Source organism: Myxocyprinus asiaticus, chromosome 5, assembly GCF_019703515.2.
Source record: "Myxocyprinus asiaticus isolate MX2 ecotype Aquarium Trade chromosome 5, UBuf_Myxa_2, whole genome shotgun sequence".
Taxonomy (NCBI): domain Eukaryota; kingdom Metazoa; phylum Chordata; class Actinopteri; order Cypriniformes; family Catostomidae; genus Myxocyprinus; species Myxocyprinus asiaticus.
Genome location: NC_059348.1, coordinates 52533058 through 52551809, shown reverse-complemented (window position 1 = coordinate 52551809; position 18752 = coordinate 52533058). Strand labels below are relative to the sequence as shown.

General features: G+C 36.5%; 1 protein-coding gene across 3 annotated transcripts in view; it reads right to left on the bottom strand.

Annotated features, from left to right (window-relative positions):
- Positions 1–18752, bottom strand: part of LOC127440676 (CUGBP Elav-like family member 5) — a 224955-nt gene that overhangs the window by 64006 nt on the left and 142197 nt on the right. For all 3 annotated transcript variants that reach the window (XM_051697413.1, XM_051697410.1, XM_051697412.1), the window contains exons 4-6: positions 9754–9882; positions 6131–6210; positions 2945–3103 (exon numbers count right to left, since the gene is read on the bottom strand). In XM_051697413.1, the coding sequence (XP_051553373.1) occupies positions 2945–3103; positions 6131–6210; positions 9754–9882 (368 nt within the window). The remainder of the gene's footprint in view (positions 1–2944; positions 3104–6130; positions 6211–9753; positions 9883–18752) is intronic.

Here is an 18752-nt window from a genome sequence, read left to right as displayed (position 1 = left end):
AAACTCCACGTAGCTAACATGGTGAGGATTTGCACATGTTCTTGGCGAAAGACCATATGGATTACAGATCAAAGCTGCAGTTTGAAACATCACACAGACATACGCATGAACTTCGGCACAGTGTAATTAAAACTGAGTGCCTGTAGGGTATATTCTATATTTAGAGCGCGGCGCTCCACTTGACATGTGGTATAGATTCTAAAACTTCCCACTTGCATGAGACTCCGCAAGCTGAAAAGTATTTAAAATAACGGCCAACTCCCTCTTCCACACTCTAACTGATCACAGCATTAATCTGTATCTAATGCCGTTATCGTTTTAAGTAATGCGCTTATGAATATGCACAGAAATCCATGTGCTCTGAATATATTATACAACTCAGAAATGAACTGGGAATCATCTTATGAAGAGAAACTGCTCACATACGCATTTGGATAACCACACTGGGCATGCTGAACTAGGCCAGGGCGATATAGCAAAAATAAATAAATAAAAAATAAATAAAAACAGATTAATTAAATATTTAATTTAACGTTTTAGTTAATTAAAAGGTACGTTTACATACACCAAATACATTTAAACTCAGTTTTTCAAAATTCCTGACATTTAATCGTAGAAAACATTCCCTGTCTTAGGTCAGTTAGGATCATTACTTTATTTTAAGAATGTGAAATGTCAGAATAATAGTAGAGAGAATGATTTATTTCAGCTTTTATTTCTTTCATCACATTCCCAGAGGGTCAGAAGTTTACATGCACTTTGTTAGTATTTGGTAGCATTGCCTGTAATTGTTTAACTTGGGTCAAACGTTTTGGGTATCCTTCCACAAGCTTCTCACAATAAGTTGCTGTAATGTTGTCCCATTCCTCCAGACAGAACTGGTGTAACGGAGTCAGGTTTGTAGGCCTCCTTGCTCGCACACACTTTTTCAGTTCTGCCCACAAATTTTTTGTGATGGCCACTCCAATACCTTGACTTTGTTGTCCTTAAGCCATTTTGCCACAACTTTGGAGGTATTCTTGAGGTCATTGTCCATTTGGAATACCCATTTGCGACTGAGCTTTAACTTTCTGGCTGATGTCTTGAGATCTTGCTTCAAAATATCCACATAATTTTCTTTCCTCATGATGCCATCTATTTTGTGAAGTGCACCAGTCCATCCTGCAGCAAAGCACCCACACAACAATGGTCATTATGGCCAAAAAGGTTAATTTTTGTTTCATTGGACCAGAGGATATTTCTCCAAAAAGTAAGATCTTTGTCCCCATGTGCACTTGCAAACTGTAGTCTGGCTTTTTTTATGGCGGTTTTGGAGCAGTGGCTTCTTCCTTGCTGAGCCTTTCAGGTTATGACGATATAGGACTGGTTTTACTGTGGATATAGATACTTGTCTTGTTTCCTCCAGCATCTTCACGAAGTCATTTGTTCTGGGATTGATTTGCACTTTTCGTACCAAACTACATTCATTTCTAGGAGACAGAATGCGTCTCCTGCCTGAGCAGTATGATGGCTGCGTGGTCCCATGGTGTTTATAATTACATACTATTGTTTGTACAGATGAACGTGGTACCTTCAGGCATATGGAAATTGCTCCCAAGGATGAACCAGTGGAGGACCACAATTTTTGGGAGAAATGTTGTCAGTACTTTATAGAATAAAACAAAAATGTTCATTTTACTCAAAAACATACCTATAAATAGTAAATCCAGAGAAACTGATTATTTTGCAGCGGTCTCTTAATTTTTTTCCAGAGCTGAATATGCAAGAAGTAAAATAGAGTAAAATCTAATTAAAAATAATTAAGGCATGTTTTCCCACACTTTGTTTCTTACTAAATGAACATAATTAAGAATTATATTCAATAATTTTAATTTATGTGTACCAATAAAAAATTCATTGTAATAAGCATCAATATTTAGCTACATATATTTTTTCTAAAATATTTAAATATAAATACTATTACTACTACTACTACTAATAATAATAATTGATTGATTTTTATTTTATTTTTAGATTTTAAATATTTTCATTTTAATGTAATTTTAATTTTAATAAAATACAAAAAATGCAATGTGCAGAGTTACGTGAATATTGTTGAGTGACCACTCAAAAGAATGGTTGAAACAGAGTCTTTAATAGATTCTTAAAAACAGACAGCTTGAACTAATAAAGGAAATGAGCAGAAGTGCTACTAAAGTTTAACCCAGAGAACATATTTAAATATCATAAATATCGCATAATGCAGAAAATGTCTTATCGCTTGAATTCTCTTTAAGTTGTGAGATGTAAGGATTGCGAAACATCAGTATTTTGGAAACATACAGCAAATTAAAAAGCACATTCAAATCCTTGCGAATTGGCGATAGTCACAATGTTGCTTAATTTGATATTGCCAATAAAATCTTCACAAATATATTGTGAATATTCAATATGCTGCCCAACTTTCTGCCCATCACATGAAGTCAAAACCACAGGTTATACAGAAGTCCTTAGTAATAAAAGCCAGATATTCAAATGCAAATAAATTGTAAAGCCCTTTATTTAAAACCACTCTCAGGAGGAATGTGATTTCTGCAACTTAAATTCTGAAGGGTGCAATGGGAGCAAGCATTTAAATTGCACAGGAACTGTGCGTTTTTCAGTAACTATTCATGGGTTGGGAATTGAAATTATGTTAATGCATTATTCAACACCATAGTGAGACTGAACAAAAGTCTTCACACAAGGACACTGGTCATTCATCTGACACTGTTAGACTACAGAAGTGCTCCATACAGTAAGTACATTAGACAAATTCAAGTCCTAAAGCATTTGACTTTTAGTCCCTCTAGATCATGGCTCTCAAACTACAAGCCTGGGAGCCACATTCAGAACATTTTATCCGACCCCTTTGATTTTGAGATCACTGCTCTAGATGCATGCAAATCAGGAAGTGTACGCTCACCGCATTTGTGTAAGTACTGTAGGTACTGCTGTAGGTGCTGAAAGGCAGGGCCACAGTGGGGTTGAAGATGCCAAACTGGCCGACCATCTGTTGCATGCGCCGTATGGTTCTCTCTTTATCGGTGTCTGCGAACTTTACCACCAAACTGGACGAAGCACCCTGTGCGAGAGAAACAGAGACAATTGTATATTTTGACGTTGAATTCAAAGAGTTACAGTATATTGACAAGGAGTATAGAGGCAATATACACTTTTAACACTTTTGTAAAACATTTTCCCTCTGAGATCTATTTGCAATTTTAGTCAAGGTTTCTTGCACCACAAATAGTTGTAATTAAGTTTTTGTAGTTTTTGGTATTCTACTGTACCTTTAAAGGGACAGTCCACTCAAAAATTTAAATTCTGTCATCATTTTATCACCCTCATACTGTTTTTAATCTCAGATGAATTTCTTTGCTACATGGAACACAAAAGGAGATGTTACGCAGAATGTTATCCTCAGTCACCATTCACATTTATCATATGGAAAAAAGATGCAATGAAAGTGAATGGTGACTGAGAGTGACATACTGCCTAACATCTCCTTTTGTGATAATAATTTTATATAATGCATCTAAACAATAAACGTACCAATATGCAAAATAATATATGCAATTTCAAGATGTCATATTGATGGAATACATGGAATTTGCACAGTTTATAAAAGCTAAAATGTGATCAAAAGCTAAAGATAAAATACAATTTTAAATGTACCAAGTTAGAAGGTCTCCTGTATAATTAATGGCATTAATTGAGAGTGAGAGAGAGAGAATTTCATATGTAAGCAAAATGGATATTTTAACTTAAATATACCCGAACAAATTTTATGCAATTAATCATTCCCTGAAAACACAATAAAAAATATCCCTAGCATCAGAGCAATTCAAGCTTGAAGTACCACCTGTTTTCAATAGGGGGCAGTGAGCGAAACTCCAGCTGTATAGGCAACACGCAGCTGTACAGACAACAAACCACAGACTTGCTTGACACCAGCAACAGCACGAGACGAGGACATGTTCTTTTGCTCAAACACAGCTAGACAGAGTGCAATTCCGAATGCAGGAATCTCGAGACGTGTTTTTTTTAAGTTTCAAACTGTTAAACTTGACACAGCGACCTAAACACTGCTTATGACGCAATGCAACCAAAGTGAGACGCTCTAAAGGCGTTCGCCTGACAGATGTGTGCATTGACACATCCTTAGAAAAGCCCTTATGATATAAAATGAATCATTATATATTGAATTATTGTTATTTGAAGGCCTCTCTCAGAAAATATATATTTATGTGATTAATTGCAATTAATTTGATTAATTAATCGGCATATCATGTAATTAATTCAATAAAAAAAATTAATCTAATAACAGCCTTTTTCAAGTTACTGTATATTCTCTGAAATCAAACCTTAATCAAGTCACAATTTTGCTTCTTAAGGAAATGATTCTTGTTTTAAGGATCTTTACTTATTTTACTAGATAAAAAGACCAAAAAAAAATTATTGTACATTTTTAAATTGCAAAGCCTGCGTGTATGACCAAGTCTCCTCTACCTTCCTTCTCTCTATTTCTATTTTATGCCCTTGATCTCTAGATGCTAATAAAAAGTGCAGTGCAACATTTCACAAACACACACACACACACACACACACACACACACACATGGAGTCATTAAAAGGCTCTTGATGATTTACTGCACACTTGACCTTTCATGTGCTGGGCCTCCCTAACCCGATAAACCAGCCCAGTATCGATCGCCCCTTAAGGTCACAAAATTCCCTTCATCTCAGAGAAAGAGAGAGGCCAAAGACCTGCAGCCCTACAAAGTAACTTTAAGTCAGTCACTCTGCAGCCATCTTGGAGATAGCCCCAAACAGCTATTTCATAAAGGTGGGGGAAACATTAATATTTCAAAGTATCAAGATATTTTATATCACAATAATGCATTGATATTCTAATACCAAAAACGTTGGTTTTTAGTTACATTTTTCACATTCAAGGAGGATGGGAGGCGTTTACAATTATTTTTGTAATTCCGTATGTTGACACTACTGGCGCAGAAAAATACACTTCAGCAAAAACCTCACAAAATGTTGCTTTTGCCACTTTCTGTGTGTTCTGTGAATGCAGTTGTGCATGTATGTGTGTACAAATGTGTACAACTAATCTATCCAAATTACATATCACTCTTTGTGCATTTTAGGGGGGGCTGGGGGGGCATTGCCCCCTATAGCTGCCTGAAGTCCTCTCCCCCAGCGGACTGACGGCGAAACGACCAACACTGCCCCTCATAAACATACAAGTGCCCCACCAAAGATCGCATCCAAGTACCGGCCTTGATTGCACTGTTCATTTAAGAAACGCAATCCATTCTTTTCTACATGAATATGTCCATAGAATCTGTGGACACACGGCCCATAGAGCGCTCTTGAAGTCTGGGAGTCTATGGCAGATACCTGTACTATTCAAATCAATAGCTCTAAAGATCGACGTTGACTGGATGAGAGGCTCTAAACACGTCATTTTGGGTCCCGCCCAGACGGCGTGCTTCCCTGAGAGTCTACTGGAACTTCATATCCGCTATTTGCATTGGATCAGAATGTGATTGCTTATTTGGACATTGAACTTTTAATCAATGTATTTTTGTCCCGCCTGGAAGCCCGGCTTCTTGATATATGATGATTGGTAGAGCTCTCAAATGGGTGGGACTTTACAACAAACGGCCAATAATTGAAACAGTGATGTAAGTGATTGACAGCATACTGTATGAATACTGTGTGTTTGTGTGTGGGTATGTGTGTACTTAGCTATTGTTTGGAAATACATTTGACACCAGAACTGAGCTAAAACGGACAAAACCTTCCTTTGGGAACATTTTGGAATGTCCCTATTTGGGGAAAGGATCCATACATAAATTAAATAATGTAAAAAATAATAATAATAATAATAATTCTAAAAATGCACACATTTTTCTGTTAGAGTAAGGTTTAGGGTGGGGTTAAAGTTAGTCTATGATAATTATAATGAGCTTATATAAAAACAATACAAGTTTATGGTATGTCCCCATTTCGATAGCTAAATAAACATTTGTGCGTGTGTATGTGTGTTTGTGTGTTTGTGTGCATTTGCATTTGTGTGTGTAGTTGTACTCACAGGCATGGTCTGGCTTCCATGTAGCCCGCTGATAGCTGACTGAGCTTCAGTGTGTGTTGAAAACTTTACAAAGGCACAACCTGCAAAACACACACAAGAACAGAAATATAATGAGGAATAGCAGCAGTGGAGAGCTGTGTCTCTGGTGGATGCTACACTGGAGATGAGAGAGAAGGAACACACACACACACACACACACACACACACTATTTTCACACACAGACTGTTTTTTTGTCATTCTAAAAGGGAGAGTTGAAAAAATGAAAATGTTCAAAATGAAAATTCTACTACTTTCATTGTTATTTAGCAGAATATCCAGGCTGCTTTTTTACTGCTGCCAAAAAGAACAAACATTACCACAGAAGTATTCCATACGACTCATGCACTATATTCAAAAAACATATGATATCTTTGTGTGACGAACAGACCAAAATTTAAGTAGCTACTTGACAAAAATCTTACAACATGTTGATTTCATGTTGGGAACCCCTACAAGGTGCTATATGGAACCTTTTCACCAGACTCGAAGAACCCTTTAGGTTTCAATTGATAGAACCCTTTAAATTAACCTTTTTATACACGTATATACTGTATGACAAAATAACTTTTTAGGGGTTCCAAATATGAAGCCTTTTGGGTTCTATATGGAACCTTTTCTTCTAACAGTATACTTGATAAAAATCTTACCGCATGATGGACTTTTGTCAGAAAACTCCTTTTGTGTTCCACAAAAAAAAAAAAAAAATTACTCTGACAAAAAAAGCACCACAAAAGTACAAAACAAGTCTCCTGAGGCCACACTCCTGAGCTTTGCGAGAGGAAAGGGACAAAATTCAAGGTGTTTTTTTGATGGGGGGGGGGACTTCAGAAGACTCTGAAAATAGCAGTCAGTGTATTAATGCATTAATTTGCCATGAATGCAAACAATGAAATATGTCATTCTGGACATATTAGTGCATCAACTAACTCATCTGAAATCGACAAATACCTTAAGTTCTCTTTTGAAGAAGTGTTTTTAAACATCACAGAATATCAGTGTGGAAAGAGTGTGGTGGACGGGTCACGTGATCAGGCAGCGGTGCATTAAATCTTCATGATTTCATGTCGAGTTCAAATTCTCTTGTGTCATTTCTCTCTTCACACATTTCAAACACGTTTGACCTCTCTGACATGTTTTCACACAGTTGCACTCCGAGAGAGCTCATGGACATGTAAATAATTCCTGCATGGAGGCTGCGATGGGATTTGTCAGGTGATATTGGCAACCTGCGGCGAAGAGGGCTCACCCAGCGCCCTACAGAATGGATTCTGCCATGTTCGCGTCGAGAAACTCCATCACAAAGTGTGTCGGCGGAGCGTCGGATTGACGTGTGTTTGAATAGACTGACACGGTGAAATCGAATGCGTAAATAAAAGCACTTCTGACACAGTGTTCAAGGTTGAATGCAGCTTTTGTTGGTTTGTTTGTTTGTTTTTGTCTTTGGCTTTCAGTAGAAGGTCACGTTTCTTAGTCTACTTAGAATCTGAAATGCATTTTTGACTTTAAAAGGATATACGGATGTCTGTCATTCGCTAGCAAGTACTTAAAATGCAAAGTTGTGACAGTTTTTGTGGTTTTGATGGTAGATGATGACTATGAATATTGAATACTGTAAAAAAAAAAAACACCCTGAATTTGTGAAAACTTTAAGAAAAACAGCTACAGTGCTTTTTTTGAGTTTACGTAACTTAAGGGCAACTTAAATGACTCGGCGAGTGCAGATTTCTGTCCTGTCTTGATGAATTTCCGATTGAAACCGGATTGTTTTTATTTGATTTTTTTTATAGCCTAAATGATTTAGTTGTGACTGGATGTCACAGTCATTTACTTACTTGCTAGTCAGTGTCATGTTGCATAGAGCACAACAGTTCCCGCCCACTTTTTCAGCCGTTTTGGTTCTGGAAGTGTTTATTCCATTTATTTTGGGGATTTCATAAAATCCTTCATAAAAGAGTTCTAAGCTATGAACCAAACCAACCAGCTACGAGGTGAATCACAACATTACAAACTTTGATTTGAAGCAAAAAAGTATTTGAAAATCAGACAAAAGACAACAAGGTACAAGACATTTAATCAGGGAATGAACTACAATTCCTTGAAGCATTGTGAATGACGTAATTGAAATGAAATTGCACAATATAAAACTATTGATTTAAAATAGTTGGTTATAAGTGTAGAATCACTATATTTGAAGTACATAACAAAATATTCAGACACATACAAATATACAAGTAGTTTGAGGGTGTAGGCAGACTGTTGCATGTGGGCAGTTACTGCACAGCTCTTTTGTTGCATTTTGTTTACTGTGGTTCTTTGTTTGGATTCTCTGAAAACATTTGATTGGACAAAAATTGTGTAGTGCAGCATGAGTCATCATTTTTGGTCAGTTGTCAAGGAAGAGATATACTGTAAATTTGAAATGCATATACTGCATCTGCTACGGTAAAAGTGCATTTTGATTACTTTTAAGAGAATACAGCAATTTATATGGCTTCAAAAGCCAAAACATTCATGGGAAGCCAAAAAACTCCAATTTAAATTTCATAGGCTATTTAAGTTGGTCTGCGCTATCAACGGACAATTAGTCATTAAACAGACACTTATTTCAAATAATATATATATATATATATATATATATATATTAAATGACTCTGTGCTAGATGGGTGATACAGTATATCAGCTGCAGAATAACCAGATTTTTCAATAATAAAAGGGACCTGGTCTGAATAATCAAGCTTAAAATAAGGGACTTGTCTCAACCATAATAGTATTTTTCCCCCATGTTGGGGAATTATCAGCATAGAAATCTTAACAAGAAAAGTGTACAGTAGATTATATAAAATAACTTATTTCCAAGAAATTCATTCCTAATATATATAGATCTTAAATATTTTTTGATCTGAAGGCGTATGCTTAAATGTTTGAAATTAGTTTTGTAGACAAAAATATAATTGTGCCACCATATTAATTTATTTCATTATAAAACTCAAATTTAATAAAAAAATAAAAATACATTTTTTTGAAATTGATGACTTGGACCAAATAATAAAGAAAAGCAGTCACTAAGTGCCCAATATAGATGGGAACTCCTTCAATACTGTTTAAAAATCATCCGAGGGTGATACCTCAAGAAGTTGGTTTAGAAAATGTCAAGAGTACATTTCTGCAAATTCTAGGCGAAGGGTGACTACTTTGAAGATGCTCAAATATAACACAGTTTTGATTTATTTTGGATTTTGTTTAGTCACAACATAATTCCCATAGTTCCATTTATGTTATTCCATAGTTGTGATGACTTTACTATTATTCTAAAATGTGAAAAATATATATATATATATATATAATAAAGAATGAGTAAGTGTTTCAAAACTATTGACCGGTAGTGTATATACACAAAATTAACCAGTTACCAACATTTAAAAATAAAAAATGTCTCACTCCAGAACAACTGAAACTTTGTTCCCATTTTCGGTTACGTTCTGCAAAAAAGCTTGTTCGTTCTTGGTTTTCATTTCTGTTCATTGAAACGTTTTCAGTCCCTGGTTTTTACAGTAGAGAAAGATAGCAGGATCTAATCCTCACCTTTACTGTTTCCATCAGGGCCTCTTAATACTGTGCACTCTTCAATAACTCCATAGGGCTCAAAAAGGCGGTACACATCCTCTTCTGTCTGTTGTTTATTCAGCATCCCTACAAACAACTTCCTGTCCTCTGAAATACAAAAAACACACAAACAAGAGAATATAAACTTCCATCCGAACATCAGTTTATTCAAAAACCTTAGAACAAGTGTACTCTGCCCAGTTCTGAATGTAAAGAATATATTTTACACTCAAAAATGGCAAGAGCTAGCAAAAATGGCAAACTCTATTCTGATTGGCTGGCTTTACACAATTTCCATCAGTCAGGGTACACAGTTTTATATCAGTCTGCAGGGAAGCAAGTTGTGTTTACAAGTTCATAGACGGCTGCAATGAGCATTTTTGATTTAACCGACTCAAGATTATTTAGATCTTTTATGCACTTCTAAAGAAAGTTGTATCAGTGAGGGAAGGGGGTTGTTTACAGTCTTGCGTCTATCTCTCTCTCTCTCTCACACACACTGAGTGTCCTGATCTGATGCTGCACCAGACTTTATCATCTTTATGAGTCAAGGTCTGGTCTCTCCCATCAGCACTGAGCTATATACAGCACCACACTCATGGCCAAAGAGAGAGAGAGACAGAGAGAGAGACAGAGAGACAGAGACAGAGAGAGAGAGATAAGGAGATGGATCTATATAAAGCATCTGTAAAAATGCCATAGAGTGCTATACAAGGCCAAAGCCTCCACACACACTTACACACTTACTTTATGGCCTGATGGAAGCAGTAAAGCCAACACATCCTTCACTAACCACTCCTCTGGGATGTGTTACAACTGTGAAGCTTTCACTTAACAGAAGCGCACACACACACATACAAACACACACACACACACACACACACACACACACACTCCTCGGCACTGTAACCCCCTGCTTCTGTTATTTATTTTCTTGTGCTTTAAAGAGATTTCTTTGATAAAAGGTTGTAAAGAAAAGAAACTGAAAAATGTATACTCTTCCAAACTGAGTGTTTTGATAGAGAACCGTTTATTTATTTATATTCCATGTTTTGTTTACAGCTCAAACATACAGTAATGGATGTAAAGGGCTACTTTGTTAATAAAATAAAGTCAGTGTTTATCACTTTTTATGACGGCATCTAGATGTTGTTCCAAAATTTGTACACATCTTTCTACATTAATGGTGCCCTCACAGATGTGAAAGTTACCCATGCCATGACACACACTGGCTTTTGGACCTGATGCTGATAACAGCTTGGATGGTCCTTTTCCTCTTTGGCCCGGAGAACACGATGGCTGTTTTTTCCAAAAACTATTTGAAATGTGGACATTTCTGACCACAAATCATGATTCCACTGTTCTACTTTCCATCTCAGATGAGACCGAGCCCAAAGAAGCCGGCGGTGCTTCTGGACAGTGTTGATGTATGGCTTCTCCTTTGCTTAGTAAAGCCTTAACTTGCATCTGTGGATGCAGTGGTGAATGGTGTTGACTGACAAAGGTTTTCCAAAGTATTCCCGAGCGCATGTCATGATATCCATTACAAACGCATGACGATTTTTAAGATCATGCACATTCAGAAGTGGTTTTTGCCCTTTACGCACTGATATTTGACCTGATTTTTTTAAATCTTTTAACTATATTGTGCACTGTAGAGTGTGAAATGCCCAAAATCTTTCAATTTCATCTTTGAGGAACATTAAAAACAGTGCTGGGTTATTTACTGAAACATATGATGGCAAACTGGCAAGCCACGACCCATCCTCGCTCTTGAAGTACTAGGCTTTTTCTGGAGGTTCCTTACATACTATAAAATGATTGCCTCACCTGTTTAACATCACCTTGTTATTTCAACTCGACCAAAACGCTATGGTTCCCTCTGGATTTTCCTATGGGTTTTTATAGTGGCAGTTTTGGATTTAAGAGTAAAATACGAGCTGTGGTAAACATTACTTGAAGATACATTTTGTTATAAAATATAAATGACACACAGTCATTCCCCAAACATGAATTTTGAAGCCACAAAAAGTACGTTGCAAACAAGTTGATAAGGACTACAGCGGTTTTCTGTTTTGTCTGACACATGCACTCACATGCTTATAGTAGATGAAGTCCTTATTTATCAACTTGTTTTAACAACAAAAAAAAAATATAATAAATTAAACACAGCAGATTCACAAAAACACAGACACACTCCATTAAAAAACATGGCAAGTACTCACACATACAAACACTGCACAGCAACACACACTTTTACTATCCAAACACACATTCCCAGCTCTGTTTACCCTTGATACCAAGTTGCATCATCATGTTTGTGTGTGTGTGTCTTCAATGCTTTGGAGGCAGTAAGTCTTTGAGTGTTTCTCTCTCTGTCTTTTTGCATTGCTGGTTGCAGACGATTGCAACTGAGTTGCAATGCTGTGGATCTGTGACCTGCATCCTTTATTAAACACACACACACACACACACACACACTGCCTGAAACAGTGAGCAATACGCTGAAATACTGCTGCATTCACTGCAGCTCTCTGGAGAGAAATGAAGCATTTTAGCAGAAACCTCTAAGACAAAGCTGATACTTAAATAAAACATAAACAACAACTATTAAGTCTCCAGAGTTAAGGAAGAGCAAACTCTGAGATATACAGTTGTCCTCTGGGTGAACTGTCATTTTGATTGAGAGACAGTCTCAACTGCTGATGGCACAGATACATTACTTTATCCATCAATAAATGCATACTACAGAGACAGCATATTTACAATTATAATTAGACCACTGAAGCGTCACTCTCTCTTGTGACAAATCCTGCTGGTCACAATTCTAATTATCCACACAAACCCCCTAATTTGCTTCTTATTAGCATGTTGAATATTCATGAGTCTAATCAGTTAGCCCCTCCCTCCCAGGGGCAAGCTCTGTTCCAAAACATAGCGCTGCTTTGATATCGGCTGTCTACATAAGCAGCTGCCTTCTAAGAGGCTGTTCAGACCAAAGAAGTTCTTGTGCTGAAAATGAATGAATATAGCAGGAAACATGAAAAGGCTACTTGAAATCCAATCCGATTGTTTAGGCTGAAACACATTTCACAAATATCCACAAATAAATAATAATAATAATAATAATAATAATAATACAAATATTTGCAAATAACATTTAAATGTGGTTTGCACATGATTTATAAAAATCTCATATAAATTAAAAATAATCTCTTACAAAAATAAAATCTCTCCCTATATATATACAGTATATACACACATAAAATTGTATGATTTTTATTTTATTTCAGATTCTATATATACATAGATACTGTATATCTATCTATCTATCAATTATCTATATATTTGAGTTGAAAACACGTCCGACGTGCACCTACTGTATGATGCCTTAAAATGCTGTCTATATAGGCAGCACACTGCATTTTGAAAGAACTACCGGTCTGTCTCTTTGTTTTGGAAGGTAATGAGCAACTTTAACTCAACGCTTACTTGAAAAAGGTTTACTAGCACAGTAGCGCTGTAAAACCACACTTTTTGTATTTCTGAAGAGTGTGTGGATTAGTGTGTGAGGAAAAACTCATTGGTTTATACTCTGTGGAATAGTTCTGTGAGTGCTAATCCTTCAGAGATGAGGAAAGAGGAAATGAGAGGAAAAGGAACGGGAGAGGCTGTGGGGAAAACCCAGGGAAGGAGGGATGATGCAAGAATGAGTTAAACGAGTGTAGTCCAAAATCTTTGGTTCTTTGTGCTGAAGGGAACTTTAATGTTCAAGACCTGTTTGGCAATAAAACGTGTGTGTGTGTGTGTGTGTGTGTGTGTGTGTGGCCCAGTGGACTAACTGAAAGCTGAGTTTTTAACATGCATACATAACAAGATTCCTATTTTGCCTAGAGGGCTGCTGGTGTTTCTAACTAACTGTTTTCATTGACTTATCTAAATCTACTCAGAAGTATTTAAGTTTGTTCTTTCTCCTGCTGCTGATCTCTTCAGCTGAGTATTTTTCCTCATGCAGATAATAACTGTTTGCTCCTCACCATGGATCAGGCTGAGGTTTCCCTACAAACAATCTGGGACGCCATTCAACTGATCAAAGTTGAAATTACTGCTCAATTTGATTCAAAAATTGTGACCATCCAAACTGGTCTTACCAACATTCAGGGATCTTTATCTTCACTGTGTGAGCAAATCTCAGAGCTCGAACACAGGGTGAGCTCTAATGAAGATAACATTGATGTCCTGACAAAACGTGTGCACACACTTGAAAAAGAAAATGCCTACCTGAAGGATATAGTTGATGATGCTGAGAATAGAAGTCGGTCATCCAATCTTCGTTTTATTAATGTTTCTGAACAAACGGATGGAAGAGACATGATCGCCTTCTTGAACCAGCTGATTCCACTACTTCTTGGGAAGGAGAATTTTCCTACTGTGCCGGTTATAGAAAGGGCTCATCGCTCTTCCACCTTCAATTCCAGCTCTAGGTCTGCTCATAGACCCATCCTGGTCAAGTTCTTACATTTCCAGGACAAAGTGAGGATTTTACACCTGGCCAGGGAGAGAAAGGAGCTCACCTATATGGGTGCTCGAGTCCATATTTATCCTGATTTCAGTGCTGGTCTGGTCAAGAAATGTCGGAAGTTTGATGCTGTCAAAAAGAGTCTCCGTGCCGCGGATATCAAATACTCTCTGCTGTATCCTTGTACACTGAGAGTGATGATGGAGGGAAAGCCAAAACTCTTCCGCTGTCCTGAGGAAGCTGAGACTTTTTTCCGAGACCTTTCCTTCTCCTCCCCAGGATAGTGTTGTGAGTAGATTATCCTGCAAGTTGCTAACCTCCAATTTTTGTTTGCTTGACTGATGCTATTTAGTTCCTGTTTTTGGACTATATTATTCTAGCAACTTCAGTCTATTCCTCTTTGTACTGTTATTTGCAAACAATAACTTTATTGCAAAGTTATTTTGGTTAGCCTACCACCTTATAATGCCATGGTGTGTGAGACAAGGTTTGCCATTAATTGTGGCGCCGATGGCGTCAGTGTCAGTCAGATCTGTTGTAATGATGCAATGTTGTATTGTCGTTAGCTGATCATTGTTGTAAAATCATGGAATACTGAATGCTAACTCTTATTTCTTGATGTAATGTAATGGCCCTCTTTCCTTTGCTCTATGCATTATTCAATTTAGTTTTTACTTATGAGGCCATGTATATTTTTATGTTCATTCGAATATAATTTACATTATAAAGGCAGGGCCCACTCTTTATGTCTACAGTAGGTTATGTAGCAGTCTGAACCTGTGGCTGTTAGCTCTATTCTTGTTAATCTGTCATCTCTTTTATGTTTTCACTGTGTGTGTGTGTGTGTGTGTGTGTGTGTGTGTGTGTGTGTGTGTGTGTGTGTGTGTGTTTGTTCAGCCTGTTGCTCTTGCTCCTCACCCCTATTACCTCCTTTCTCTTAATTCAGTTTTTTGACCTGTTGTTTTATTACTTCTTTAGGCACAATTGAATCAGCTAAAGGTTTAAAGGTTATTCATCTTAATATTAGGAGCCTTGTTTCAAAAATTGATCTCCTCAAAGCCTGGGTTATTCTTTATAAACCCAATATTATTACTATTTCTGAAACATGACTGCACAGTAAAATCTCTGATGATGAAATTAAGGTATCTGTATAGAGCTGAAAGGGCTTCTAGAGGAGGTGGGTTGGCCACTTATGTTAATTTTGAATGTCTTTTTATTAATGTTACTCTTCATGTTAACAACATTTTTCCTATTGGTAACATTTATAGGCCCCCTTCTGCTCCGACTGACTCCACAAAGTGTATTTTGTCAACTATTAATTCTTTTGAGAAGCATAATCAATTGATTATCCTGGGTGACTTCAACAGTAACTGGCTTGATCGTTCCTCTTCCAATGATAGAAATGCATTTGGTAGTGTAAACCTTACTCAGTTAATTAACGAACCTACTAGAGTGGATCATCGGACTTCATCTTTGTTGGATTGGATCCTTGTCACTAATCCTGAAAGGATAACTAAATCTGGTGTTATGTCTGATTGTTTAAGTGATCACTCTATTATATTTTGTGTCTGGAAAATTAAAACTCATATTTCTCCTCCTAAATATATTAGACTGAGACAGTGTAAAAATATGAATGTAGATTGTTTTATTCAAGACTTGATTGATATCAACTGGGATAGATTTCAGCTAATTCCTTTTGTTGATGATGCATGGAATTTCTTTTATTCTGAAGTTACTAATGCAATTGATAAATATACTCCCATGAAAAAAAATAGAGTTAAAGGTAGACATTTACCCTGGATCAGCTCATATCTTATTAATCTTTTATCAAACAAAGGGATAAAGCCTGGGCCTAATATCATTTGTCTAAAGATTCTGCTGACTGTGAAAACTATAGACATCTGAGGAATTTATGTAAGACTAAAACAAGGAATGCAAAATCCAACAATTATAAAGATAGATTTTCTCAAGATTTTTATAACCCTAGACAGTTTTAGAATCAATTGAATTGTATTTTTAATAAAACTAACAAAAGCTTCATAAACCAGATATGAATTACTGATGAAAGTATATCTGATCCTTTACTTATTTCCCATGCTTTTAATCAGCACTTCTCTTCTATCTGTGGTTCTCAACACTTTATTACCTCTAATGGCTCATTTCAGTAAAATCTTGCCTACTGATGTTTTTCATGCTATATGTGAGTTAAAAGCAAGTAGTAGCGTTGGTCCTGATGGTTTGGAAGCTAAATTTGTTAAACTTGCTGCTAACGTAATAATGTATCCCCTTGCAGATTTATTTAACGTGTCTTTGTCTAATTGTTCAATTCCCTCATATGGAAATGTGCCAGAGTTACCCCTTTTTTCAAAGTTTGAGACCCATCCGATGTGAATAATTATCGTCCAATTTCTAGTATCTGTACTAATGCAAAAATCTTTGAGAAATGTATGTCCACTCAGACATATGCAATATCCATTTTTCTTTGTCGCTAATATTTTCAAAGAAGTCGGTCGCAGGTCATTTTAATACAAAGCTCCTTCTTAGTGCAATAATCTTCCTCTTTTTTTTTGTTGTTGATCTACTATCTCTTTTCGTTGCTTCAGGACATCTTCATTTTTCATCTTAAAACGACCTGTTTATGTTTTTAATTTATGCATCTTTTATTTATTTATTTTTTTGATTATTTTTTATCTCAAATAACCTGAAGATAAACTGCTTAAACTGCAGAGTCTATGTAACTAAGTTTCTTGTTCAATAGCTGAGGTCTGTGGGTGTGGGTGGGAGAAGGCGAGCAAGCTGTCTGTGTTTGTGTATTTGTAGTGTATGTTATGTAATGCTGTTTTGTTTGTACATGTTTTATAATTTTGTATCTTGCATCTTTAGGACCCCCTCGAAAATGATATGCTGCATCTCAAGGGGCTATCCTTTCAATAAATTCAAATTTAAACTCTCACTAAATAAATAGGCTTATCAACATTTAAAAGGGAAGAGAAAATGCACTCCATACATTTTTTAATGATGTCAAAGGCCAGGCATCCAATCAGAGGCTAGGTTCAAAATAGCATGCTAGTTAAAAATACTTTTACTATTTCTGCCATCTCTATATATCGCAGAAATAGTAACATGGAAATATGCTAATCCAAATGAAGATAAACATGGTTTTGTGTGGTGAATTATTGGCTGCTGAGAGACTGAAATCATAGAAATTCAAGAGACATTTAGAAACCAATAATAAACCAATTAATACATTTCAAAGTTTGATTTCAAGGACATTTTTATTTACTTTTGTATGATGAAAAATTGATGGTACTGTGTTGGGTTGCCACTTGATGTCCAATATAATATCTGGGTACTGAGGCAAAATCAGTTAGGTTATTCCATGTCAAATCAACCAAATTTTGGAAACGTCCTAAGAATGCATTCCAGAGCTTTGCAGATTAATTCTGCTGAAATCCAAGAACTATATAAAGGTATTGCACTAAGTGAATAGCCATATGTGTTGCTTATTTTTGATTATAGTATATTTTTGAACTCTCAAAAAACGTGATTTTGACGTTGTTTTTATGTGAATATATAAAGGTACATTTCTAGTTTCAACATTATTTCAGATCTTTCTTTTGTTGGACAAGAAATACTAATTTCATACCATTGAAGACCCACATTTGGTTTCCAATCACTGAAATTTGGTAAAATGTAACAATTTACGCATAGAGCCATATTAAGAGCCACATATCTCTGGGATTTAACCATATAGGGCCTTTGAAATGAAGATATGAAAAGAAAGTTTGTTCTGAAGTGGAATCTAAAAGGAAATTAAGATATTATCTTTTTGTTTTTCCTCTCCCCTTTTCTCCCCAATTTGGAATGCCCAATTCCAAATGCACTCTAAGTCCTCGTGGTGGCGTAGTGTCTCGGGTGGTGGAGGACGAATCTCAGTTGTCTCCACGTCTGAGACCGTCAATCTGCACATTTTATCACGTGGCTTGTTGAGCATGTTACCGCGGAGACGTAGCGAGTGTGGAGGCTTCACGCTATTCTCCGCAGCATCCACGCACAACTCATCACACACCCCACAATGAGCGAGAACCACACATTATAGTGACCACGAGGAGGTTACCCCAGTGTGACTCTACCCACCCTAGCAACCGGGCCAATCTGGGTACTTAGGAGACCTGGCTGGAGTCACTCAGTATTAAGATATCTTTAATACATCTGGAGTTATAGGCACTCCAATACACAAAAGTAACTGCCCCCCCCAGTTGCTAAAGTAAACTGATTTTAGTAACAGACCTACCTATCTGTGTAAAAAATAAAACGATGCTGCCACCTTTCTAAGGTTATTTTTTGACCTGTAGTTTTGCTCCAAAATCAAAGGCAGAAATTGTCATTTGATCCCCTTTACAAAATAATGGATTACTCAGTAAATCTTGATCCATGGCATTTCATATTTTGGCTATCT